Source organism: Microtus oregoni, unplaced genomic scaffold (assembly GCF_018167655.1).
Source record: "Microtus oregoni isolate MIOR12 unplaced genomic scaffold, Mior012 000019F_ref0000042, whole genome shotgun sequence".
In the NCBI taxonomy this organism is placed as follows: Eukaryota; Metazoa; Chordata; class Mammalia; order Rodentia; family Cricetidae; genus Microtus; species Microtus oregoni.
In genome coordinates this window covers 4,655,994-4,682,058 of record NW_024543078.1, presented here as the reverse complement: position 1 = coordinate 4,682,058, position 26,065 = coordinate 4,655,994, and the positions used below count along the sequence as shown (strand labels likewise).

The window sequence follows — 26,065 nt, the reverse complement described above, 5'->3', positions numbered from 1 at the left end:
CGCGCGCAGGCGGGGCCGCTGACCGAGCGACGCCGCTGCACCGCAGCTCCTGCCCGAGCCTGGCCGGTGGGCGGCAGCGGGCCCGAGCGCCCCGGGGCGCGGCCCGACGGCATGAAGGACCTGGACGCCATCAAGCTCTTCGTGGGCCAGATCCCGCGCCACCTGCACGAACAGGACCTCAAGCCACTGTTCGAGCAGTTCGGCCGCATCTACGAGCTGACGGTGCTCAAGGATCCGCACACCGGCGTGCACAAAGGTGGGCACCCTCGCCCCGCACCTGCCCCTGCACCCCTGCACCCGTCCCTGTGCCCCTGCACTCTGCTTCCTGCATTTCTGAGGCCCTTTCTGTTTCCCTCTTTCTATACCTGCACCCCCCTCTTAGCCCCCTCACCCCTCCCAAGCACCTGAACCCTCTGGATCCCTCCCCCACACCTCTCCTTCTGTACCCCAGCATCCCATCACCCCTTTCTCTTCCCCTGCACTCTCCTCCGTCCTAGGGGTGCCGTTCGCGATCCAGCTGCCCCCTCCCGTCCTCCGCCCCCTCGCCCTCCCTCCTCCCCATTCCCTCCTCCTCCATCGCTCTCCGTCATCTCCCTCCATCTCCCTCCTCTCCCCGGGCATCTTCCTCTCTCTCCCCCTCTCCCTCCCATTTCCAGACACCCCCCCATCCAACCCTGTGCCAGAAGCTCCGTGGAACCCCCGCCTCCCGGTCCCCCACCCCTACCCAGTCGCTCTGGGTCTCTCTGGCCGGGACAGGAACTTCCCACTTCGGACCCGGATTCCTGCTCACAAAGCCGGGACAGCTCGGCAGCAGCCGGACACATGTCCAGAACCTCGGGCTGAGCGGTAACTAAAAAGACACGGGGGCGCGAGGAGGTTGAGGCTGCAGCCCAGGGGATGTAGGGACTCGGGCAGCTCTCCCTGGGTGGTGCCATCTTTCTGATCTGCGCCCACCCTGGGCTCAAGTGGAACCTGGTGGAATCAGAGCTAAGGCCGAGACAATGAACGTGAGGTCCGCTAGGCAGAGCCCAGATCCCGGGTGACGAGGACGCGCGTGGGTGGCGTCGCCGGCAGGTGGTTCAAGAACCTGGCTTCCACTCCCTTGGAGGCTTCTGGGAGGGGACAGGGTCGTCCCCACTCTGCTCTGTCCCAAGCCCCAGTGTCTGAAACTGGCGGCTTTGACCAGCTCTGAGGGCAGGTGTTGTGGGACCCAAGGTTAAGACCATGGTCTCCATCCTCAACTGGACGGGGCGGGGGGGGGGGGGGGGGGCGGGGAGGGGGAAGGAGCTTAGCTCCCGGATGGGCCTGTACCTACCTATGGAATGAATGACTGGACAAGTGGCTGCATGGACCAGCGACTGAGCGGAGAAGGAATAGTCCGGGGCTGCCAGCTGGGCCTGAGGCCGGTCTGCTTCCTGGGCAAGGAGGGAACCCCTCCACACCCCAGCGCTCTTCTCAACAACCTCATTGTGAGACTGGGGATTTAATTCCCATCAGTGACCCAGACCCCAGAGCTTAGGGTCTGATTTAAGTACTCATTTTTAGAAACTTCTGTTTGGAACCCAAAGGCTGCCTATGTGGCACCCCAATTAGGGCTTGGGGGACAGTGATGAAGTCTGGGTCTCGGGATAACACATGGGTGCTGGAGTAGGGGCCCCTCATCTTCGCTGGGAATTCCAGGCAGGAGACAGGGGGCAGCAAGGCCTGAGGACTGGAGTTATTTTCTTTCTGGGAGATGTGGGCATCTGGGAGTCTTGATATTTTGGGACATTGCTTGGGAGGTGGGAGTTTGGGTGGCAGAGGGTCCGAGGAGGGTTCAGTTGTCAGGGACTGGAGCACCGCTTACTAGGCCCCACCCAAGTGAGGAGGTGGGGATCCCACAGGTCAGGGTCTTCTATGTTTGAAGGCCAGGGACAGTGGCATACTCCTGTCAGCCAGAAACTTGGGATGCTCAGGCAGGAGGATCAGGAGTTCAAGATCATCCTCAGCTACATAGCAAGTTCAAGACAAGCCTGGATTACATGAGACCCTGACTCAAGAGAGGTGGATCTCTTTGCTCCTCTGCTGTATGACTGTCAGCCAGTGGCTGTCCCTTTCTGGGCTTCGGGATAATGGAGGCAGAATAAGTGGAACTGGGAATTCTTGCACACAGCCGAGAGCCTGGGACCTCCCCTAAATATTTCAATGGCTTTGTTTCTGGGTACACTTTCAAGATAGCCCACAACAGGAGGGGTGGGATTCCAGGGAGGACTAGGTCCCTAAATGCTGCAGAGAGTCCCAGAAGGAGCAGGAGGAGATGGAGAGGGGGAGATAGGGGCACATAGACCCCGTGACCCTCCCTGGAGGCATCCAGCATGGGAGGGCCTCCCTCAGCCAGGGTTCAAGGTAGAACCTGGGGTCCTTCTGCCCCCAACCTCCGAGAGAGGACAGGTCACCTTTGGGGTCTTTCTGGCCCTACTCGCCATATGCATTTTCATGTTAATGATGGCATTTGCCTTAGAGTGGAGCACTCTGGGGGATGCTGGGGGGAGGGGGCGGTTGGCCTGCTGTTACCATGGGAGCAGCAGTGGCTGTCGGTGGCAGGAGGAGGGGATGTGGATGTGACAAGCAGCCTTGGGGACACATGGTCTGGCACAGGTGTGGGAGGAGGCCTTGTCTCTAGGCCATAGCCAGGCGCTCTCTTGAGGCACTAGGACAGTTTCAAATGAGGCACCACCCAGCTGTGTGCCTCGGTTTCCCTTGCTGCCTAAGGTCTTGGAATCTCACATCTCAGAGGAAACCACTGGGAAAGGGTATAGGGTGGTGAGATTTTTAACAAACCCTGGGCGGAAGGCCTAGGCTCCTATGTTCAGGCTAGAGGTATTTGCCAATGGGGAAAAGTGTTCTTGAGGCAGAGGTCCAGAGGTGCAAGGCCCTGGGAAATCTCAGGAAGGAGATTACTGTGTGCTAGAGTGGTCAGGATTGCATCAGAGACAGGATGCAGGCTGGAGAGAAAGAACTGGCTTTGCTAGGGGAAAATGCATGACGGTGGATGGATGGGTGGGTGGGTGGATGGATGGATGGGAGGATGGATGGATGGATGGGAGGATGGATGGATGGGTGGGTGGATGGATATGTGGATGGATGGATGGATGGGAGGATGGATGGATGGGTGGGAGGATGGATGGATGGGAGGATGGATGGATGGATGGATGGATGGATGTGTGGATGGGAGGATGGATGGGTGGGTGGGTGGATAGATGTGTGGATGGATGGATGGGTGGGTGGATGGATGTGTGGATGGATGGATGGATGGATGGATGTGTAGATGGATGGATGGATGGGTGGATGGATGGATGGATGGATGGATGTGTAGATGGATGGATGGGAGGATGGATGGATGGGTGGATGGATGGATGTGTGGATGGATGGATGGGTGGATGGATGAATGTGTGGATGGATGGATGTGTAGATGAATGGATGGATGGATGGATGGATGGATGGATGGATGGGAGGATGGATGGTGTCTTCAGATCTCATGGAAATGTAATAATTATCACCCTACCTTCCCCTGGGGTCAAGTGAGATGCACTCTATATGAGGCTCATGCATATGCTGAAGAAGTGGCAGAGGTAGGATTCCGGAAGGTTCTGAGTGAAGGGTCCACTTGTTTGCTGAGGAATGATGTCCCAGGTTGACCACAGCCTCTGATCCGGTTCTGGCAAAGGAAGGAGCTTGTATTGGAGAGCAGAGGGAAGAGACAGGCAGGACTATGGCTGGAGGGTGGACTTGGGCCTTTACTCTGAGGAAGTTGGAGCAGTGGAGTACCTGTGCTTGCTGATTCGGGGGGGGGTGGTGATGAACTGGGGGCTGAGCTGGTGTTTCCGGACGTTGGTGGGGGCCACTCAGCTTCTCTTCTTGGTGACAGGGCAGGGCCAGGTGTCCTCACAGGACATTGTTCTTGCTGTGAAGGGAGTGTCAGCTGAGCACCTGAGATCCCAGTCCTCAGGAGACTGAGGCAGGAGGATCACCTTGAGGCTAGCCTTGGCTGCAGAGTTGACCAGGAGACTGTTTCCAAAGTAAGGTGGTTGGGAGAGATGGCTCCGCCACTCAGAGTGAACACCACTCACTTCAGGGACCTGAGTTCAGTTCCCAGCACCTTCAAGTTGCTCATAACCACTTTCATCAGTGCCTTGTGTGTATCCAGAGAGAAACCTCTGCCCGACACGGGTACACCACGGTCCCCATAGGTAAATAGATGATAAAAACATTTAATGTAGTCCTCTCCCACATCCTGGAATTTTCTGCACTCAGGAATCCTTCAGCTGTTCACCCCAATTCCCAGCTCAAAGGCAGACGTTTCTGCCTTGCTGCGTGGCTTGGGGAGGTTGCTGTGCCCTCTCTGAGTCTTGATTCACTTCATACAGCATACAGCAGTTTATGACTCAAGAGCGGTCGGGGCGGGGGGGGGGATTCTTTTGAGGCACTGACCACACCCAGATACAAGCACAGGGCAGCACCTCCATCCTTCATGGTATGGGGGGGGGGTATTTGTTAACCATCTAGAGAGAAGCCCTCCATGGCTCCCCAGGGCTCTGACTTCCGGGGCTTCTCTGCTTGTCCCCCAGACGCCCCCGGCTCCGGATGACTGTCTGTCCCTTCTACAGGGGCATTGTTCCTCACTCAGTCTCTGCCCAGTCGCTCAGGGTCTTGCCTCTTTCTAGTTAGCGGGGAAAGGACACCGACCTCTGTCCCCAAGGCGGACACGTGACCCAGCACTGAGTTCAGATGGGGGCTCAGTCTCGGAAATCAAGGAGACCACTCCTGAAGAACCACACTCACGACTGTCCTCCAGCCTCTGCGCATGCCCGTGGCCTTTAGCCGAGTGTGGCCCAAAGTGCCCAGGAACTTGCTAAAGACAGAGGGAAGACTTTTCTAAGTGGGGTGACAGCCCCGGTGTTGGGGTTCAGCCGGCAACATGCCAGGAACCCCACCCCCACTGGACCAGTGCGGCTCAAAGCTGGGGAAGGGATATGGGACCAGGCGGGGTGGGGGCATGGGGTCCCCGACGCACTTCAGCACCGCGGAGAGCGGCCCTCGGCTGCAGGGGCCATTCTTCCTCTGGCTGCTCCTCCCTCTCCCTCCCTCCCTCCCTCCCTCCCTCCCTCCCTCCCTCCTTCTCTTAGTCCTTTTGGGTTTCTGATGCAAGGCGAGTATGTGTGCACGCATGTGCAAGTCTCTCTATCTAGCCAAGGATAGCCCTGAACTCCCGGGTGCTGGGTCGATGGCAGCGAGTTCCAGGCTGCCGGGTGGACTTGTTACAGAGACCAGGCAGTGGTGGCGCATGCCTTTAGTCCCAGCACTTGGGAGGCAGAGGCAGGTGGATCTCTGTTAGAGGCCAGCCTGGTCTACAGAGCGAGTTCCAGGCTAGAGAGAGAAACTCTGTCTCAGAAAAAAAAAAAAAAACAAAGAAACAACAATAATAGTTGGTTAGACTAATACACACAGGTTCAGCCACTGTGATGTTCCCAGCTGGACTCCCTCCGTGAGTGCAGGGCCGGCCATGTGTCCCCATCTCCCACTGCCCTCCACCCAGCACCCCGTCTTTCTTCCTGTGTGTGAGTCTGTCAATGTCGGCGACCAAATAGATACCACAGTGCCCGCCACGCTCCTCGTGTGTCCCCCCCCTCTCTGGGGCAGGACACGCAGCTTCCCTTTTCATGGCTGTGTGTTATTTCTCCACGTGGATGAACATGCCCCATGTGTGAATCGTTCATCATCAATGGGGTGACATTTTCATGGTGGCTTTTGTCCAACCACATCTGATTTGTGTTTTCAACTTGTGGGGTGAGCTCTGTGTCCCGAACAAGATGGGCGGGTTAGAGGGGGCCACGTCATGGCTTCTGGCTTTGACCCAGAAAACTTGCCTGACCGCTGACCTCCAAAGCTCTGCCCACAACTCTCCTGAACCCAGAGAGCCGCAGGGGTCTTCCTGCCTCCACTTCTCCAGCTCTGAGGTTGCAAAAGCTCCCCAGTCTGAAGTTCTGATCCCCTAATACTTCAACTCCCCATCCTCTGCCCGGTCCTCAGCATCTGAGAATTCACTTCCTGTGTCTGATCTCTCCTGCTCTGAGCATCTCCTTTTGAGGAGTCCAGGCTGTCTGGTCTTTTGCTATTGGCTTGGTGGCACCAAGGCCACTGTGGGATGTTGAAGCCTCAGTACTGTTTATGCCTGAGTAATACTCCACGGTGTGGCTGGACCCTGATGGAAATTTCCACTACACTGGGTGTCCGGGCTGCCCCCACCCTGCCTTTGGGTCCATGGCGTTGGGTCTGTCTCCTCTCACACCCTATCTCTCCCGCCAGGTTGTGCCTTCCTCACCTACTGCGCCAGGGACTCCGCCATCAAAGCTCAGACTGCTTTGCACGAGCAGAAGACGCTGCCGGGGGTGAGTCTTCCATGGAGTGGAGGGGACACTCTCAGCCGTGGGGCCTAGCATCTATTGGGCACCTCTTGTATGCGGAGCTCTGTGTATCACAGGAGTGATGGTTGTGTGGGCACCACCAGGCCTGGTCAGAAGTGCACCTTACTGATGGGCACCCAGCACAAAGGCCCTGGGGGGGGGGTGGCTGCGCAGTAGGTGAAGATTCAGGAGACCCTTGTGACTGGAGCGAGCAGAGGGGTGGTGCAGAAAGAGGGAGGAAGGGAATGTGAGGGGAAGGGGTGGGCAGGGCTTTCTGGCCACAAAGGAGAGATGAGAGTCTCTCTTCCCCCACCAGAAACAGGAACGGTGGATTTGGTGTTTGCTGGGACTCTAATACCACACTTGGGGCTGGGGACTTTATGAAGCAGAGATCATTTAGCTCACAGTTCTGGGGTTCAAGGGCATGCACTGGCATTGGTGTGGCTCTGGAAAAGTGGTGGATGATGTTGCAATGGGCAGAGCATCTGCAACAGATGGAAGGTTAGGGCAAGGGCTGGTGCAGCCCCTCTTTCTGTGAGCACATGTGCATATTCATGCAGCTGCGAGTGTGTGTGCATGGGAGTGCATGTCTGCGAGTGTGTGTGCATGGGAGTGCATGTCTGCGAGTGCGTTGCATGGGAGTGCATGTCTGCGAGTGTGTGTGCATGGCAGTGTGTGTCTGTGAGTGCGTGTGCATAGGAGTGCATGTCTGCGAGTGCGTGTGCATGGCAGTGCATGTCTGCGAGTGCGTGTGCATGGGAGTGCATGTCTGCAAGTGCGTGTGCATGGGAGTGCATGTCTGCGAGTGTGTGTGCATGGCAGTGCATGTCTGCGAGTGTGTGTGCATGGCAGTGCATGTCTGCGAGTGTGTGTGCATGGCAGTGCATGTCTGCGAGTGTGTGTGCATGGGAGTGCATGTCTGCGAGTGCGGAGTGCGTGTGCATGGGAGTGCATGTCTGCGAGTGCGGAGTGCGTGTGCATGGGAGTGCATGTCTGCGAGTGCGTGTGCATGGCAGTGCATGTCTGCGAGTGCGTGTGCATGGGAGTGCATGTCTGCGAGTGAGTGTGCATGGGAGTGCATGTCTGCGAGTGCGGAGTGCGTGTGCATGGGAGTGCATGTCTGCGAGTGCGTGTGCATGGCAGTGCATGTCTGCGAGTGCGTGTGCATGGGAGTGCATGTCTGCGAGTGCGTGTGCATGGGAGTGCATGTCTGCGAGTGCGGAGTGCGTGTGCATGGGAGTGCATGTCTGCGAGTGCGTGTGCATGGGAGTGCATGTCTGCGAGTGCGTGTGCATGGCAGTGCATGTCTGTGAGTGCGTGTGTATGGCAGTGCATGTCTGCAAGGAAGTGTGCACATTTACCTAGAGCCACCCACCTGTTTTTAAGATACATCTAAGATACATCTTGGCAGTAAACAGGGATAGCCAGTGAGCCCCACGAGACCTCTTGTCTCTGCCTCCCTGGAGTTGGGACTCCCAGTGTGCACATCACACGTGGTTCTATACATGGGTGTGGAGGGAAGAATCAGTTCCTCCCGTGTGTACCTCAAAGGCTTTGAGACAGTCATAATGTTCTCAGGCCTAGACATCCCCTTTCACACAATTCCACCCATCCACCCACCCACCCATCCATCCACCCACCCATCCATCCACCCTCCCATCCATCCACCCATCCATCCACCCATCTATCCATCCACCCATCCATCCACCCTCCCATCCATCCACCCATCCATCCATCCACCCATCTATCCATCCACTCATCCATCCATCTTCCCATCCACCCACCCAGCCCTTTTCTTGGAGAGGAGACCATGGCTTCCTGGTGCCCAGCAGAGCTGAGCACACTGCCTCCCAGGCATGGGAATCCACCCCTGTTCAAAACTGACCATGTCTCATTTCTTCCTCGGCTCCTGTGGGGATTCAGTGGTCATCCCTGTCCCCACTCATCCCTGCAGGTGCTCCTGGCCTCTCTGCCTGGCTTTTCCTCTTCTTGTCAGTGTATCCATAGATCTTCCTGCCCCACACAGGGGACCAAGGCTGCCTTGAGTTTCTGAAACATGGTCACATTCACTGTGTGCTGTCAAGGTGTGGATGTGTTTCTGGTCCATGATGTCAGGTGGTGGCACTGTGCCTAGCTGGTGTGAGGGTCACAAGGCCGTGTGGCCATGAGGGGTTAAAGCGCTGTGAGCAGCAGACTGTTTAGGGGAGCAATGTCCTGGACAGATGCAGAGGGGCGCAGTGTCAAGATGGGGGGTGTCTGACTAAGAATGGAACCAGACGGGCTTCATTGATTGACCACTTAAGAGTGCACGTCACCCCAAGAGTGACTGTCCTCTCGGGGTGACTGCACACAACACATTTGGTGGTCACATTGGAGGACTCCTGGCATGTAAGGGGTGGAGCCCGGGGACTCAGCTCAGCACCTACAGATAACGACTCAGCTGTGCACTCACAGTACCCAGGGACAGACCCTGCTTAGAACAGGAAGAAAGAATGTTCTCGAAAAATGTTAACTTTTTAAAAATCTAGCCAGAGCCGGGCGGTGGTGGCGCACACCTTTAATCCCAGCACTCCGGAGGCAGAGGCAGGCGGATCTCTGTGAGTTCGAGGCCAGCCTGGTCTACAAGAGCTAGTTCCAGGACAGGAACCAAAAAGCTAAGGAGAAACCCTGTCTCGAAAATCCAAAAAAAAAAAAAAATCTAGCCAGGTGGTGGTTGTGCACACCTTTAATCCCAGCACTTGGGAGAAAGAGGCAGGTAGATCTCTGTGAGTTCACGCCCAACCTGGTCTACAGAGCTAGTTCCAGGACTGCCAGGGCTACACAAAGAAACCCTGTCTCGAAAAGCCAAAAAAGAAAACAAAAAACAAACAAAACAACCAAAGCTAATAAAGCTAGATATGTTTTATTGGAATTTTTTGAGGGAAACATTCAAAAATTAAAGGTAGAAATTCATTTTAATACTAGATTTTATTTTTACAAAACATTCCCCAAATCTGGCATGTTAGCATGAAGTAGATAGGGCACCAGGAGGGGTCCCACGTCTTTTCCTCCGACCTCACTCTTCACACACCGACTGTTGTGTTCTCATCAGTTTGTGCACAGTGATTGCTACATGTAGCCCAGGCTGGCCTGAGCTCGCAGACATCTGCCTGCCTCTGCCTTCCGAGTGCCTGGCTCCTGGTAGAAGTTCTCTCAGCTGCCCGTGGACCGTGCAGCCTGTGAATCGTGGCTGACACAGGGGAGTCATGTTCCGAATTGTTCTAAGCAGAGAGTTCCCATCTGTAGAATCTGATGTCAACGTAAGCTTCACATTTACGGGCCTTACAATGGAGGTAAAGTTTGCCATCCACAGTGCCCGTGGCTGTACTGCTTGGTTCTAGAACACGCCACGGCACGGTCTGGCACATCCTACTCCACAGACACAGCTGTGTGCCTATAAAACTACCAGAAATAGCACTCTGTGGCCAGATTGGGTGGCCCCGAGGATGGGGCTGGCAGCACCCTCAGGACCCTCACCTTCTGTGGGCCTCGCAAGGGGTGGCCTTCTGCCGCTGAAACTTGGAAGTTCTGAGCTAATGACATTTAATCTGAGAAATTGATGTGTGTGTCATGGCCACAGTGTGTGGGACAGTGAAGATGTGGAATATTCTAGTCTCGGAGCCAGCTGCCCTTACACTGCAGATCTGGAACATTCTGGAACTTGAGACCAGATGAGATGACATGCTTGGAAATTAAGGACCTAGAATGTTCTGGACTAGAAGCCAGCCACCTGTGAGATGCTGAGGACCTAGAACATTCTGGACAGGAGGCCAGCTGCCCATGGAATGCTGAGGACCTAGAATGTTCTGGACAGAAGGCCAGCTGCTCGTGGGATGTAAAGGACCTAAAACGTTCTAGACAGGAGGCCAGTCGCTGGTGGTACACTAGGAACATGGAATGTCCTGGACCAGATGGCAGCCACCTGTGGGACCCTGGGGACCTGGAACATTCTGAACCGGTCAGCTGCCCGTGAGATGCTGAGGACCTAGAACGTTCTAGATCTGAGTTCAGACGTCCCAGGGGGTGTTCTAGAGTGTTGTGGGACTGTAGATGTGTTCCCACTACTGCAAACCCACCCCCAAAGATGCGTGGAGGGACAGGCATGACCCTGAGCTGTCAGAGGGGGAGGATCCTGCCACACTGCATCAGAATACACCAAGCCTTGACATTCCAGGTCTGTCTTCATTGAGATCTGGAGTTGGTATCCAGCCACACACCTCCAGGCCTCAGTTTCCCCACATGCCACGTAGGCCCAGCAGACAGAAAGACCTGAGGATGCTCTGTAAAGGCCTCGCTTGGCAATCAGGGTTCTGGATGCTCTGCCTCCCACCCCCGCCAACGGTGTAGACAGGATTCTCCGAGAGTAGTCTCTTACCGGGGACCTGGGTCCTGGCCTAGAACCTTCATAAAAAGTCCCAGGATCAGGGAAAGACTTCTGCTTTGAAGAACCAGGCCAAGAATGAAGCAGGACACCGAGGGGGACCTGCTATGTTCACGCACGTGCGCGTGCACATTCGTGAATGACCCACCCACTAGGCGGGCGGCTCCCAGAACCCCCTTGCCTCCTTCTCCCCACTAAAGGCGTCTTCTCGCGCTTTTTCGCTTTTTCTCGTCGGTGTAGTATTCTACAGTGTGATTCATCCATCCAGTCTGGGGCTCAGGGTGCATGCTGTGGGCATCAATCTGACTGGCAAAGGGTGGCACGTTGGGGGACGAACCAGCATCCTCCGTGAGCCCTGGGGAAGGTGGCGGTTTTGAAGAAGGGCAGGAGAGGGAGAGGTCCCCTCTGGTGGAGGCCTTGAATGCCGCAGTGAGAGTCTGTAACTGCAGCCCGGATGCAAGGGCGCCATGACGGGGTTCAGGGTAGCTGAGGGCCTCGCTCCTGGTTCTGGAATCTTCCAGCTGCCGGAGAAACCTGCAGGGCCCCGGCTAGACAGGTTGAGATTGTCCGAAGGCTTCGGTTTCCCTTTCTTTAACACACATAGCTCAGAGATGAAATGGGTCCCGACAGAGAACCATGTCTCAACCACAGAACTCCTATGCTGCTTCAAAACCCACCAAAGATTTTCTTCCGCCGTGGTCGTGGGCAACTACTGGTGTTGTCTCACTCTGCGACACTAGTGAAGGTCCTCCCTGGGTTGCCCCAAATCGTACCCACAGGAGATGGTGTTGGGTAAATGTAAAGAGGAAGAGGGGCCGGGGAAGGGGCGGAGGTGGGAGCTGCAGAAGGTGCAGGGGGAGGGCGGCACCTGGGCGGGACAGATGGGGAAGGCAGGAGTGCTGGGAGACCCAGCTCCGACGCGCAGCGAAGGCACGTGGTGCGGGCAGGGACGGTGCTCCGTGGTCCTTTCTCCGTCACTGTGGGGTGGAGGGGGGACCCCGGGAGCGCTGGAGACTAAGGTCGGTGATGGGGTGGGGGCGACAGAGCCGGGCACACCCCCTTCCCTCCCCTCCCGTCCTCTCCCCTCCCCCCCCTCTCGTCTCTAAAAGATTATATTTAAATCTCTTTTGTGCGCCACGAGATCCGAACTCGGAGCCCCCCCCCCAAGAGGCGGTTTCCATGGCAGCGACAACTGCCGGCTTCCGCGGGCTGAATCAGCGTTGCCATGGCAACCCCATCTTCATCTGCCCAAGGTGCTAGGGAGGATGGCAGAGGGGGAGGGCTGGCGGGGGCGTGTGGGAGGGGCTGTGGGGGGCGGAGAGGCTAGATCTGGGGGACCCCTCCCCTGCTTGGTCCCCCCCCACACCCCTCCTGTGCGCCCTGACCCCAGAAGCGGAACTATCCGGTTCAGATCGCCTCCCCCCCACCCTGGGGTGGGGTGTGGTACCCAGGTGCAAAGGGGATGGGGTTGGGGGAAATCTGGCTCTTTTGGGGGACAGGGAGCAGAGCAGGTAGTGCGGGTGCCTGTGAGGGCCTTAGGGGAGGAGATGGGCTCCCAAAGTGGGGGCGAGAGGAGAATTCTGGAAGGGGAAGGGACCGGAGGAAGTCAGAAGCACGGGAGGGGAAGGGGTGTGGAGAGGGGTGGCAGGGAGGGGAGGGGAAGGGGAGGAGAGGAGTGGGGGAGGGGGGAGGAACGAGGTGGGTGGAGAAGGGGAGAGGTGAGGGGTAAGGAGGGGGAGGGGAGGAGAGGGATGGGGGAGGGGAGCTGTGCACTAGGAGGGCTAGGGCCTCTCATCATGGGGGTCCAGCACTGGAGGGAAGAGTGGGTGCAGGTGAGGACGTTCAGGGGAGGAGGCCAAGGTGGGGGTGCGGGGATCGCTGGGCTGGTCCGGAACTGTCAATCAGGTGGGCGCAAAGCGTAAAGGGGTAGCCTGATCTGACTCGGGTGGGGACCCCACTCCCTGCTCTTGTGCCTTCTTGGGCCCCTCCTCCCTTACCCCTAGAGTGGGGTGATGCTGAGCTCCCTGTGTCTGGAGAGAGAGCAGAGGCAGGAGGCAGCGAGGAGCCCTGAGGAGGGGGGATCACCGCTGGGACTTTTGAGTTGAGTTTTGACAGCTGAGTGCGAATGTCCCAGTCAGCTCACTAGTGCGAATGTCCCAGTCAGGAGGATGACTCCGTCAGGGGCAGGGGACCCATCCCATCAAGTGCCATTTTCTGGGGTGGGACGCCCAAGAGCCCAGAGCAGTGGGTCCAGGTATCACTTGGCTACTGAGCAGTAACAAACACTCCCAATCATTGTACTTGCTCGTGGTTCTCTGGGCTAGCAGAGGCAACTGAAATTCTTCAGAATGTGTCCTCCTGCGAGCCATCAGCAGCTAACCCAGGCTGGCTCTCTAGGACTCTGTGCAGAGAGGAACAAGCTCTCTAGCACCGAAGGTGGCAGCTGTGGCTTCACTTCCAGTATGTTCTGTACTGGAGGAAGTCACTCAGCCAAGTCCAGACTGACTTCTTGAAGACAGAAATCGCAATGCGAAATCTACACCCAGGGCTGGGGGAAATACTGTCATTTCCAAAGACAGTCCTGGTGGGGGGATAATTATCATTGGGTTTTGAAGGCTAGCTAAGAGTTTACCGGCACTGGGCTTGGTTGCTTGAGTGTGTGCCAAGACAAAGGGGAGCACCCGGCGCCTGCGCCCCACTCGGTCCTCTGCCACCCTGACTCTGTTTTCCCTCTCCACAGATGGCGCGGCCGATCCAGGTGAAGCCGGCGGACAGTGAGAGCCGTGGAGGTAGTAGTAACCTCCCCGTGGCCGTGGCCTCTGCAGCCTCAGGGTTGGGGCTCCGGCCTGCTCCGTCCGCTCCCCCGGAGTTCAGACACCCCACACCTTTCCTGTTCCCTCACGGGTGCCCGAGGGCTGCAGACTTAGGGCGTGGGGAGAGGTGTGGGCAAAGCTATTGGGACGCCCTGTGTACGTGGGAGCTCGGTAAAGCCCAGCATTGCCAGTCCTTGTCACTCTATCTGTCTTGGCTGTCAATCGGGACAGGTAGTAGACCCCTTCTCTCGCGATTCTGACTGTACCCCAGTCTCCCGTCTCTTCCTCCCTGACGCCCCCTCCCCTCGTCTCTACTTCCTCGCTCTCTCATCCCCGAGCGACGGGGAGCGACGGGCAGCAGGGCAGCCTGAGCAAAGGTCCTGGGGCAGCACGGGTCAGGGCTGAGGGGTCGCGGGCCTAGCGCGGGCTCAGCGGGGCCGTGGGCCGGGGCTCCGCCCACAGGGGACCGGAAGCTGTTCGTGGGCATGCTCAATAAGCAGCAGTCGGAGGAAGATGTGCTCAGGCTCTTTCAACCCTTCGGCGTCATCGACGAGTGCACAGTGCTGCGCGGACCGGATGGCAGCAGCAAAGGTGACTGGCAGGCGATGGGGCGGAGCCTCGGTGAGGGGAGGGGCTTGGAGGGTCCTGGGCGGGGCGGGGCTTCGGTGAGGACTCTCCCTTGCGTGGTGGGTGGAAGGGACCGCCTGAGGTGGGCATGGCCTGTGGGAAGGGGTGGAGTGGGTGGGGTGGGTCTGGAGAGGGATGGCAGGGGCCTGTGGGGAGGGCTGAGTGTGCACCGCAGATGGTCATTCTTGAGGATTTTCATATCCTAGTCCTGAAGTGGAGGGAGGAGAGGGGAGCCCAGCACAAGGTTGTCTTTAGGACCCTGTGTAGGAGCTTGGTACCGCCCACCTGCTTCCTGGTACCTGTCACTTGGTATTTTTAACTGTGGCTTGCAAAGAGTGGGGCTGGAGGGGGAGGCGGGGTCGCCGGCCCCATCCAAGTGTCCATTCAGTTGGGGCTGTTGTGTCCCTGCAGCTTGGTCCTCGGGACTACGGCCCAGGCCTCTCAGCTTCTCTCCCTGAGTGTCTCAAGTTCTGTCTGTCTTCCTGTGTCTGTCTGTCCGTCTGTATGACTGGCAGACTGATACCACCCTGGATCCATGGTGTATGACCCTGGCTGAGGTACATCTGCCTCGGTGGCCACCACATGACTCTGTGTGTTCGTCTGTCTGACCGGCTGCCAGGATCCACAGGTTCCAGTACACCCTCTGCATCCTGGAGGTCAGGGCTGGTGACCCTTCAAACACTTGTCTCATTCGTTCTAATGGGATCTTCTGGGGCCCAGCCTGCATCTGAAAGTGTGTGTGTGACTGCCTGGGTCTCAACACAGAACCTGGCAGCTGAGCTGACTTCCTACTCTCTGATCACATGGATGGACAGATGGACGACGGATGGATGGACGGATGGGTGGATGGATGGGTGGGTGGGTGGATGGATGGACGGACGGACGGATGGATGATGGATGGATGGGTGGATGGATGGGTGGGTGGGTGGATGGATGTACGGACGGATAGATGGATAGACGGATGGGTTGGTAGATGGATGGATGAATGGATGGGTTGGTGGATGGACGGGTGGACGGACGGACGGACGGACGGATGGATGGATGGGTGGGTGGGTGGATGGATGGACAGCAGACAGACTGACCCAGGTGGTTGGGAGGGTGGGGAATGCTAGGTGAAATATGAGTTAATAAGTGGGGGCAGATGACTGACATCCTGTTAGTCTGAATCCACTGCTGACATCGACATCTCTGTCCCCGAAAGATGACTGCGTGTCTTGTCTGTTGGGGCCTCTCAGCCCTCCCTAGGTCCGTGTGGACGGACTCCTGTCTACTGTCTTTCATGAGCGGCAACCAAGGACTCTGTCTCCCCTTGTTCCCCACCTTCTCACCCTTCAGTCCCTCACCTCCACCTCCCTCCCTCCCAGGCTGTGCCTTCGTGAAGTTTTCTTCCCACACAGAGGCGCAGGCGGCCATCCACGCCTTGCATGGCAGCCAGACCATGCCGGTGAGTGAGAACCGCCCTCGCTACCATAGCGGGTGGAGGAGATTGGGTGACCAGAGTGATGGGTGGTGGTGGTGTTACCCCCTCTCAGACTACTTCAGACAGGAGGGCAGAGGCTGTGCTCAAAGCTGGGCGAGCAGTGTCCCAGTGCATTGTGGGACAGCTGGACGACGTGTAGAGACCAAGGGCCTCATTCTAGGGCAGTGGGGACCCACAGTGGGCACCAAGGGAGGGAGGTTGCTAGGCTATTTGCATGGATTCTCTTAGGTCAGGTCCCCACTGGGTGGCTGGGGGCTGCTCTGAAGGAACTGTGTGGAGACAATGGGGGGTGCTGGAGACTCATTAGGCCAAGGGGAAGTGGGGGCCAGGTGTTCAAGGTCCCAGGTGTAGAACTACTCAGGTATGCCCCCAGGTTTTCACTATAGGTAAGCTGAGTCCCTGGCCTTACAGGAGCGGCTGTGTCCCTAACATGGTTGGGCAGGTTCAGGTCACCTCCAGGCTGACTCCCTCACAACCAGAGCCAAGGAACGGGTTGTCTGTCCAAGGGGATGTCTACAAGCCTGGCTAGGAGCATCTGGGTCCAGTCACCAAGAAAGACCCGGCTGGATACTGGTCCTGGACTAAACTCTGGATCCTGGCCCCCAGTTCTTCATATACTGATCCCTGAGCCCCCACTGAGCCCCAGTTCCTGACTTAGTTTAGGAACATGTGTGATCCATGCACTGTCAGCCTTCATGGCCCCTGGCGATGGGGAACCTCAGCTGATCCCAAGTGTGGGCCGCCCCAAACTCCTCCACTTTCCCTCTCTGACCGGATATAGTTATAGCTAGAACCCCCAACACACTGTGGTCCCATACGTGAACCCTGGACCTGCATGCTCCACCTCACTGTGGCTGTGTGGCTACCTCGCAGACCCCATGGCCACGTCACTGCACTGCCAGGCCCAGGATGAGAGCCCGACGCACATCTCGTGTGGTCCTGGCTCTTCTAGTTGTGGATCAAGTCATGGCTGGCACCTCCACTCTCATCCATGGGGTGCCCCCGTTCTACCGCAACACCGCACACTCTCCTTACAGGGAGCCTCCTCCAGCCTGGTGGTCAAGTTCGCCGACACGGACAAAGAGCGGACCCTGAGGCGCATGCAGCAGATGGTTGGCCAGCTGGGCATCCTGACTCCATCCCTCACCCTGCCCTTCAGCCCCTACAGTGCCTACGCCCAGGCTGTGAGTGATCCCCGCATGTGAGCACAGAGTCTGGGGCTCAGCCACACCCTATCACTCATTCCAACTGACCCGGGATCTGGTCCTGGGCGGGGCTGAGCCTCACACCCAGCAGGGTGAACTGAGCTGCAGTCCCAGGCTGAAAGCCTAGGTCTTGACACAGCCACCACCCTGACTGACCCCTAATCCCTGATGTACCCCTACTGTGGGCAGAAGGCTAATGTAATGTCTCCACTCAATTGGACCCAAATGGCTGGAGCCTAGATCCCACCATCCCTAAATCTGCTTTTGGTCCAGCTCTGGCTAAATCCTCAAGGCTGATCCCAGGCTGAGCCTCAAGGTCTACTTGCCTTGTTCCTGGGCAGATCTGACCTTAATCTGTATCTAGATATTGGAGTTCTGTTTCTAAGCAGAGTTCTTAGTCAAGGCCGAGCCAGGATCCTGTGCTGACCCAGGTCTCATACCTTAGACCGATTGGGATTCCAGGCTAAACCCTGATCCATAACTGAGCCTCAGTTTCTAACTTAGCCAGGAACCGAGACTGAGCCTTGATCCCAACCTCAGTCCTAATGCCTGGCTGATCCCTGATCCCAGAATGAACTTCGACCCAAGTATTAGCTTCCATTTCTGAGCCCCGAATCTCGGCCTTTTCCCCAGGCCGACTGCTAATGCTTACTGAACCCTCTCGCTGTGACCGGCTTTCCCCAAGCCCAGCTTGAGCCGTGCACCCAGCGGGGTCCTTCCCTACTCCTGAGCCGCGGTGGGGCCGGTCCCATTCACACCATCTCTTCCCCAGCTCATGCAGCAGCAGACCACAGTGCTGTCCACCTCCGGCAGCTACCTGAGCCCCGGCGTAGCCTTTCCTCCCTGCCATATCCAGCAGATTGGGGCCGTCAGCCTTAACGGTCTGCCTGCCACGCCCATCGCCCCCGCCTCCGGTGAGAACAGCTTCCCAGAGGCCTCGGGACAGGCGGGCAGCACCCCCACCCCGTATCTGACCCTCTCCCGCTCCTCAGGACTGCACTCGCCCCCACTGCTAGGCACTGCCGCTGTTCCTGGCCTGGTGGGACCCATTCCCAATGGCTTCCCAGGCGTCCTGCCCTTCCCTGGGAGCCACCCTGCCCTGGAGACCGTCTATGCCAATGGCCTCGTCCCCTACCCAGGTAACTCGCAGTGCCTGGAGTGGGCACAGCAACTGGGGGACACACCGAGGTCCCCACAACATGACGTTCGGGGCATCTAGACAGGTGAGGGAACAGGAAGAGGCCGAGAAGGAGGCTACATGAGAACCATGCACCAAGCCAGCTCTGGGTTCAAATTCCATTTCAGCAATCTAGCCAGTTTCCCTAACTGGAAAACGGGATAGCTGAAGTCCAGAGCTGGCCGGGGGAGGGGGTGCAAGGAGCATTTGGCTAGTATTAGGCTCCTGTCTCTCCTTGTTTGCTGAGATGTAGTCCAGGCTGGCTTTCAATTTCCCCGTGAAACCCAGGCTGCGCCTAGACTCCCTCTGAAGCTCAGGCTGGTCTCAAAGTCACTCCTTAACCCTGGCTGGTCTTAAACTAAGGGCAGTCCTCTTGCCTCCACCTCCCAAGTGCTGAGGTGACAACCGGGGCCGCTGCACCTGACTTAATTCTTTCTTCTGTAGTCAGCTAAGATTCTGGACATTGTAGAAATGGGGCAAGTTGGGCCTGGGCTGCAATGCTAATGACCCAAACTAGGAACTGGGTGCACTATGGGACCTTAGGGGTCCCCACAGGTTGAGGTGGTCTGGGCAGGGGATAGGGTATGGGGGATGACTCTCATGAGGGATTTTCCTTGGTGCTGAGGGGTGATGGGCACACAGATTCATCTGGTTTCTGTCATTTGCTCTCCGGGGGCCCTGGGCAAGCTCATATACACCTGTTTCCCTGGCTTGCTAGCCGAGGGTTAACACAGAAGGGAAGCGCAGTGGTTGTGCGTGTTGGGACTCAGTTCCTCCTCTGCCCCACAGCTCAGAGCCCCACTGTGGCAGAGACCCTACATCCTGCCTTCTCCGGAGTCCAGCAGTACACAGGTAGAGGCAGCCCCGCCCTGACCCTGTAGCAGACAGTCCTGGTCAAGCCTGTGCCAACTGTGACCACTCACCTCAGGGTCTCACGCCCTGCCCGAGGCCCTTGTCCTTCGCTCAGTCTTAAGTCTGGGTCCCTTAAGCCTGGTGCTCTCTCTGAGTCAGGGCCTGACCACCTCCCCAAAGCCAGGGCTGCACCTGGCTGTTCTCTGGATATAGCCCTGTCCCACCCAACTTTGTGAATCTGACCCCACCTCTTGAGACATAAGCCCACCCAGTGCCTCGCCCGTGAGCACCACCAACTAGGTTCTTCAGAGGTTTCCATCCCAGCCCTCTACTAAGTCATGGCCCTGTTCTCCATCATGACCCCCACCCCGTCTGTCTTCAGCTCTAGTCTCTACGGCCAGGGACCAGGACATGGGGGCGGAGCTAGGGCCTGAGGAGTGGGCTCAGGGCACAAGGAGGTGGAGGTGCAGGGCCCCAGCTGATGAGGAGCCAGGATGAAGGGCAGAGGCATAGCGCAGGGCAGGGACATAGAGCAAGGGACAGGGCCTACTGCTCAGCCATGGACTAGTCCCTCTAACTATGGCCTCATTCCTTGTTTTTTTTTGCTACTATGGTTCTGCCTATAGTTCTACCTTTGTTCGGCCATACCCCGGCCCTGGACCTCATGCAGTCTCTGCTCTGGCCCTGCCCTGCTTGTCCCAGTAAACACACACACTGACACTCCCCCCCCCCCGCCCCAGTTCTGGCTGTGCACTGGCCGGGTTCTGGCCCCAACCAGCCTTTCCCACATTCCTGCCTTGCCCCCCTCACCTCTAGCCCCACCCCATCCACGTTCTCACCCTTCAAGTCCAAATGCCATCCCTCAGTCATGCCTCCACTCCCACTATACACCCTCCCAACCCACTCCTCAGCCCCGGGTCCTGCTTCTTCAACCCCGCAATGCCCTCTGCCCTGGCCCCACCACTCAATGCAACCTCCACTCTCTGCCTGGACCCACCCTTTACTTCAGCCTCGCTCTCAACCCTGGCTCCGCCCCCTCACTAAGCCCCGCCCCCTAACCTGGATCCCTCACTTCAGCCCCGCCAACTACCCTGGCTTTGCCCCTCACTCAACCCCACCCGCTGCACTGGACCCCTTCACTTCAGCCCTGCCCACTACCCTGGCTCTGCCCCTCACTCAGCCCTACCCTCTGCCCAGGACCCTTCATTTAGCCCTGCCCTCTACCCTGGACCCTTCACTTCAGCCCCGCCCTCTGCCCTGGACCCCTCACTCAGCCCCGCCCTCTGCCCTGGACCCTTCATTCAGTCCCGCCCTCTACCCTGGACCCTTCACTTCGGCCACGCCCTCTACACTGGCTCCGCCCCTCCGTCAGCCCAGCCCTCTACCCTGGACCCCTCACTCAGCCCCGCCCACTACCCTGGCTCTGCCCCTCACTCAGCCCCGCCCTCTACCCTGGACCCTTCACTTCAGCCCCGCCCTCTGCCCTGGACCCCTCACTCAGCCCCGCCCTCTGCCCTGGACCTTTCACTCAGCCCCACCTCCTGTCCCCGGACCTCCTCACTCAGCCCCGCCCTCTGCCCTGGACCCTTCACTCAGCCCCGAGCCCGACCATCCCGAACCCCCTCACTCAGCCCCACCCTCTGCCCTGGACCCTTCACTCAGCCCCGCCCGCTGCCCTGGACCCCTCACTCAGCCCCGCCCCCTGCCCTGGACCCTTCACTCAGCCCCGCCCCCTGCCCTGGACCCTTCACTCAGCCCCACCCTCTGCCCTGGACTCCTCACTCAGCCCCGCCCCCTTTCCCGGACCCCCTCACTCAGCCCTGCCTCCTGCCTCTGCTCTCTGCAGCCATGTACCCCACCGCGGCCATTGCGCCAGTGGCGCACGGCGTCCCGCAGCCTCCGCACCTCCTGCAGCAGCAGCGTGAAGGTGAGGCGACCCCTGCCAGCCCCGCCCTCATCTGCACCGCTGACCTCGCCCCTCCATGGAACGGCGGCCCTTGCGGTTCCCATCCCCTATGGACAAGCGAGGAAACCCCATTTTTGGTGCGCGTTTGTGTGAGGAGGCATCTTGGGTAAACTGAGGCCTTCCCAGTGAAGCCAAGCCTATGGAGGGCATGCGGGAGGAAGCAGGAGTCCGGAGTCCATGGAGGTATCTTGGGTAAACTGAGGCCTTCCCAGTGAAGCACGGCCTGTGGAGGGCATGCGGGAGGAAGCAACAGTCCGGAGTCCCGCAACCTAGAGGCACTCTCATCGTCGTCTGGCTGGGCACTGTGGCCAGTGCCTCAGTTTCCCTATCTGCTGCTCTGCTCAGGTGTCCTGTCCCCGCCGGTGTAGGCCAGGAGGCATTAAGAAGCTCCTGGTGTCCCCTCCTTTACCCACTGCCTGTGGAGCAGGAGGGGCTGGGGAGAGGTGAAGCCTCAGGCCGGCCCTGTGGTGCATGTGCCCGAGAGGAAGGACCTGTCCTCAGCTGTGATGGGGCCTCACTCCCGGCATGGAGGAGCTGGGCTCGGAGCCTAGTTCTGGCCTTTGAGGGACAACCGATGTCCCTGGACTGTTCCACTGTGGGCCACATCTTGTCTCCCAGACACTGTGCGGCTAAAGCCACCAGGAGGATATTTTTATCTGACTGTTGGGAACTTCCTCCTTCAACTCCAGGCCAGGATGGCTCAGCAGGAAAAAAACGCTAGCCATCAAGACACTGAGTAGTTTGGTCCCCAGAGCCCACATGGTGGCGCCTCATGCAGGTTGTCTTCTGACCTCCACACAGGCACTGTGGCACACGCGCTACAGCTAAAATTAGACAGACAGACAGACAGACAACCTCTATACCTCCCAGCTACAGCTCTGGCTCCATCGTCTAAATGAATTTTTTTTCTCTCTCCACGTGTGTGTGCACACATGTGTGTGTTTGTGGGTGTGTTTGAGACTAGGTCTCACTGTCTAGCTCACACTAGACTCATAAACACAGCAATCCACCTGCCTCAGCCTCCCAAGTCTTGGGATGACTGACATGCATGTGCCACCATGTTGGCCTCCAGGCTTTGAAATGTTGTCAGGGGTGTCTTCGACAGGACAAGGCCCACAGGGTCACTGCTGAAGCCCCCGCAGCCTCCCCCATCGCCCCACCACCTGCCTCTGCTGACCTGGCCTGGAGGCGGAGGCTGCTGGGCATGACATGGAGTTTGGGGAGTCAGTCTGGGAGGGGTCAGGGTGGGGAAGGAGAAGGTATCTGGGTTTGGTCTGTAGTGAGCTCTGGCTGGGTGAATGGCATAAGGGATCAAGGCTCTTCGGGCTCAACCTCTGCTCCCCACCATTCTATCGGGGGGTCTCAAGAAGCCCCCCACTGCATCCACAGCCAGAGACAAGGACTGGACCCCAACCCAGGGGGGGTCCACCTCCTCTCCTTGGGGGCTTTATGTCTTTCTCTCCCCCACCTACAGGTCCCGAAGGCTGTAACCTGTTTATCTACCACCTCCCCCAGGAGTTTGGAGACATGGAGCTGACACAGATGTTCCTCCCCTTCGGCAATATCATCTCCTCCAAGGTGTTTATGGATCGGGCTACCAACCAGAGCAAGTGTTTCGGTGAGTGGACACGCCTGGAATCCCCAGTGAGGAGCTGGGGGGCGTGGTCAGGGCAGAGCCCCGCCTAGAATCCCCTGTGGGGGGCTGGGGGCGTGGTCAGGGTGGAGTTTTGCCTAGAATTCCCAGTGAGGGGCTGGGGGCATGGTCAGGGTACCGTGCCTGCCTGGCATGTATAAGATTCTAGGAAATTCCTCAGTACCACATCAGTGTTATAGGAAGAAAACAAGACTGTGGCCCCATATCACATGGGAAGTTTACTGGGCTGGATGGGGTGCAAGTGAGGTCCCCATCCCTAGGGACATACCCGATGCTGGGACCACTGCCCCTTACCAACTCCAGTCACTTTGTTCCTTCAGGATTCGTGAGCTTTGACCACCCGGCCAGCGCGCAGGCGGCCATCCAGGCCATGAACGGCTTTCAGATCGGTATGAAGAGGCTGAAGGTGCAGCTGAAGAGACCCAAAGACCCAGGACCCCCGTACTGACCATGCCCACAGCCCCTCCGCGCTGTGGGCCTGGCTCCAGGTGAGCCGCCATGGCGGCCCTGTGCCCTGCCCAGCCCTGGTATCATCTAATCGTCCTCCTATCCCAAGCTCACTCTCCCAATCCTGGGGGCGGGAGTGATGCACCAAGAGGCCACCTGGGGATAAAACCCTCCCCCATCACCTTGCGGCTTGGGTGGCCCAGAGGGTGGAGTTCGCAAGAGGAGGTGGAGAGGAAGCTAGGCGCTCCCACCAAGGGGGCTTCCCAGGGAAAGTTCACCCCAGAGGTGGGTTTGTGGGTCTGGGGTGCAGGGTGTGGTGGGGCTTCTAGCCAGTCCTCTGAAGCTGTTCCCCAGCCGAGAAGCCCTAAAACAGAGAGGAGCCATTCAACACACACCCAGGTCTGGGTCCCTAGGGCTTGACTTTGGAATGTTTGGCCCAGAACTGAAGCAGAGGAGATGGGGACCCCGTCACAGCCTTCCAGTCCCCCACCTCTGTCCCCACCAGCTCCCACAGCCCTGTCTTCTAATTTCATGTCCAGTGCGTTAACAAATCCCAGAGCGTATGCCACTCACCAACTCGCAAAACAAACAAAAAAGCCAGATCTACCCCAAACAAACAAAAACCCAAATTCCAGTTCCCATCAAAGCCACATTCTCTGGGACTGAACAAGTACGAGGCAGCATCACCTGTACATGGTCTCACGGAGGTGACAGCTCGGCCACCAGCAGCCGCCACCTGCATACCGCCCAGGAATACGTTCACTTCTTTCTTCTTTTCCTTTTCTTTCTTTCTTTCTTTCTTTCTTCCTTCCTTCCTGTCTGTCTTTCTTTCTTTCTTTCTTTCTTTCTTTCTTTCTTTCTTTCTTTCTTTCTTTCTCTAACCACCTCGCCCAGGGTCTGGTAGAGCTGAGCAGTCTTTAGTCCTTCAGTGTTTTTTGTTTGTTATCTGGGTTTTGGGGTTTTATTTATTTTATTTTGGTTTCAATTAGGAAACCTGTCAATCAGGAACAAATCCCCAGGACACCTGCCAGGTCTTCACTTTTCACCCAGTGTCCTGGGCTAAATGTCCCCAAACCGATGGTGACTGTCAGAAACTGTGGTTTTGGCGACACTGGGGTTTTCTTGCCAGGACAAAAGTGAAGTGGGGCAGGGTGTTCTGTACCCACTCCCCTCCCTTCCACCGTTCCCTAATGCCTCCCCACATCTTCCCTGGGTTGAGTGGTTCTGCTTCCAACTACCCCAGGACTTTTATGTAAATTACAGCCAAGTTTGGACACCAGCCCTCCCAGTGACTCCCCCTTCCCCATCTGTCTCCCTACATAGCCCCCCCAATTCCAAAGCCACCAAGAGCCACATGGGGCACAAAATGTTCCACGGCATGTCATGGGGGGGACAGGAGTCTGAGCCCGGGTCTGAGGGGTCCATACACTGCCAATCTCCACCCACCCCTGGACTCGGGAACACACACACACCCCCGTCCGACTCGGTGGCTTTCCAGGCCAGCTAGTACCCCCTTATCCAGAACCCCACTCCCTGTTCCCTGTTTTCGCGTGTGAGAGCACGGAGCATAGACTATGTATTTTTGGAGTATGAACCACAGGGGCCAAACGGCTCTGAGCCGGCCACGCATGGGACCAAGGACAGAAGAGGCTGGCCGGCTGGAGGCCGCCCCCCCCCCCCCGGACGCCAAACCAGGACCCTGCCAACACCATATACCTCCAGTTCTTGGGGTCCCCACGGCTGCTACCACCTCCCGCGTCTAGGGCTCCCCTCCACACACACCCTTCCCGCTTTCACAGCCTTACTTGGGTGACCAGGTGTCCTTAGCTTCCCACTGGGGAAGCCTCCTGCCCCCAGATTGCCTGCCAAGTGTCCCCTCCCACCGCCCCCAGGTGCCCCCCACTGGCCCCTATGTCTCCCCACTTTCCTCCTTTCTTCCCACTGCCTCCAGCTGTTCCTCCCATGTCCCCACTGCCCCCTGTGCCCCCGACCGCCCTTCAGGTGCCCCCCTCCCCCATCCTCCAATCACCAGCCTTGAACTGAAGGTCTCTACCGAGGTCGCCCCAAGTCGGTCGGTCGTCGCCACACAGCCCGCCAGACCTGGTTGCTGGCGCCGTGGACTCTACACTCTGATTTATTTTCTCTCATTTTTGCTGTGGTCCTTTTCAAGACCACAAGAAAGGGCGGGGGGGGGGGGGGGGGTGGAGACTCACTAATAATCCGCTTCTGTTTCCTAGCTGGGGGATTGGGAAGACTTTGGTGGGGAGCCCCCCTGTATATTACCCCCTGCCCACGCACGCACCCACTGCTAAGCACAGAATCCTTAGTTTGGACATCCCACCAGGGGGAGGGGAGTCCGGATCCCTTCCGACGTGTCCAAAGCAAAACAGAAGAGATTTTAAAAAAATGAGGTTAAAAAAATGCAAAAACAGATTTTTTTCAAAAGAAAAAAACCTTTTTGTTTCTACCAACATGTTTGTTGACTTAGCCAAAACAAAGGGGAAAAAAGTAAAAAAAAAAAAAAAAAAAATCCCTCCCCGATTCTGCCCACCTTGTTTCGCGTCCCCGGTTCTGAACATTCCCACAGTGAGACTGTGTTCCGTCCACGTGCGCGTGTGGCCCCAGGGTCACCCGCAGAGTGCGTGTGGCGTGCGCTGGCGTGCGCACCGTCATTCATGTTTACGAGCTGTAAATACATTTTTATACTCCACTCGAGAGACCCTATGTGATTTGTACGACGGCCTTTATTTCTGCTACAACGAATTTCGTGAAATCTCAACTTCAGACTGAATTTTGGAGACAGCAGAGAGAGGATGGGGGCGGTGGAAGGTGGAGAGGAAATGCGGGCTCTAGTCCCCCTGCCTTCTGTTTGTGTGCGAAGGAGCTAGGTCTCAACGTCAAATCACCTCTCTTCGGTCTGGAAAAGAAAAAAAAAAAAAGCTAAAAGTTTATTTAATAAAAGTTTTACTTGTTAGCAGCGA

General features: G+C 57.6%; 1 protein-coding gene across 12 annotated transcripts; it reads left to right on the top strand.

Annotated features, from left to right (window-relative positions):
• Celf5 (CUGBP Elav-like family member 5) lies at positions 1-26,065 on the top strand. 12 transcript variants are annotated; one of them, XM_041669628.1, is made up of 12 exons: positions 1-256; positions 6,346-6,428; positions 13,604-13,652; positions 14,139-14,267; positions 15,668-15,747; positions 16,821-16,967; positions 17,761-17,902; positions 17,981-18,127; positions 18,955-19,017; positions 20,864-20,944; positions 22,458-22,601; positions 22,958-26,065. In XM_041669628.1, the coding sequence occupies exons 1-12, from the start codon at positions 112-114 to the stop codon at positions 23,083-23,085; spliced, it is 1,338 nt and encodes a 445-aa protein (XP_041525562.1). In that variant the 5' UTR covers positions 1-111; the 3' UTR covers positions 23,086-26,065. The 12 variants fall into 12 exon arrangements, with proteins under 12 accessions (XP_041525562.1, XP_041525564.1, XP_041525573.1 ...); XM_041669630.1 differs by having other exon boundaries at positions 13,604-13,655; positions 18,005-18,127; XM_041669635.1 differs by having other exon boundaries at positions 2-256; positions 22,499-22,601.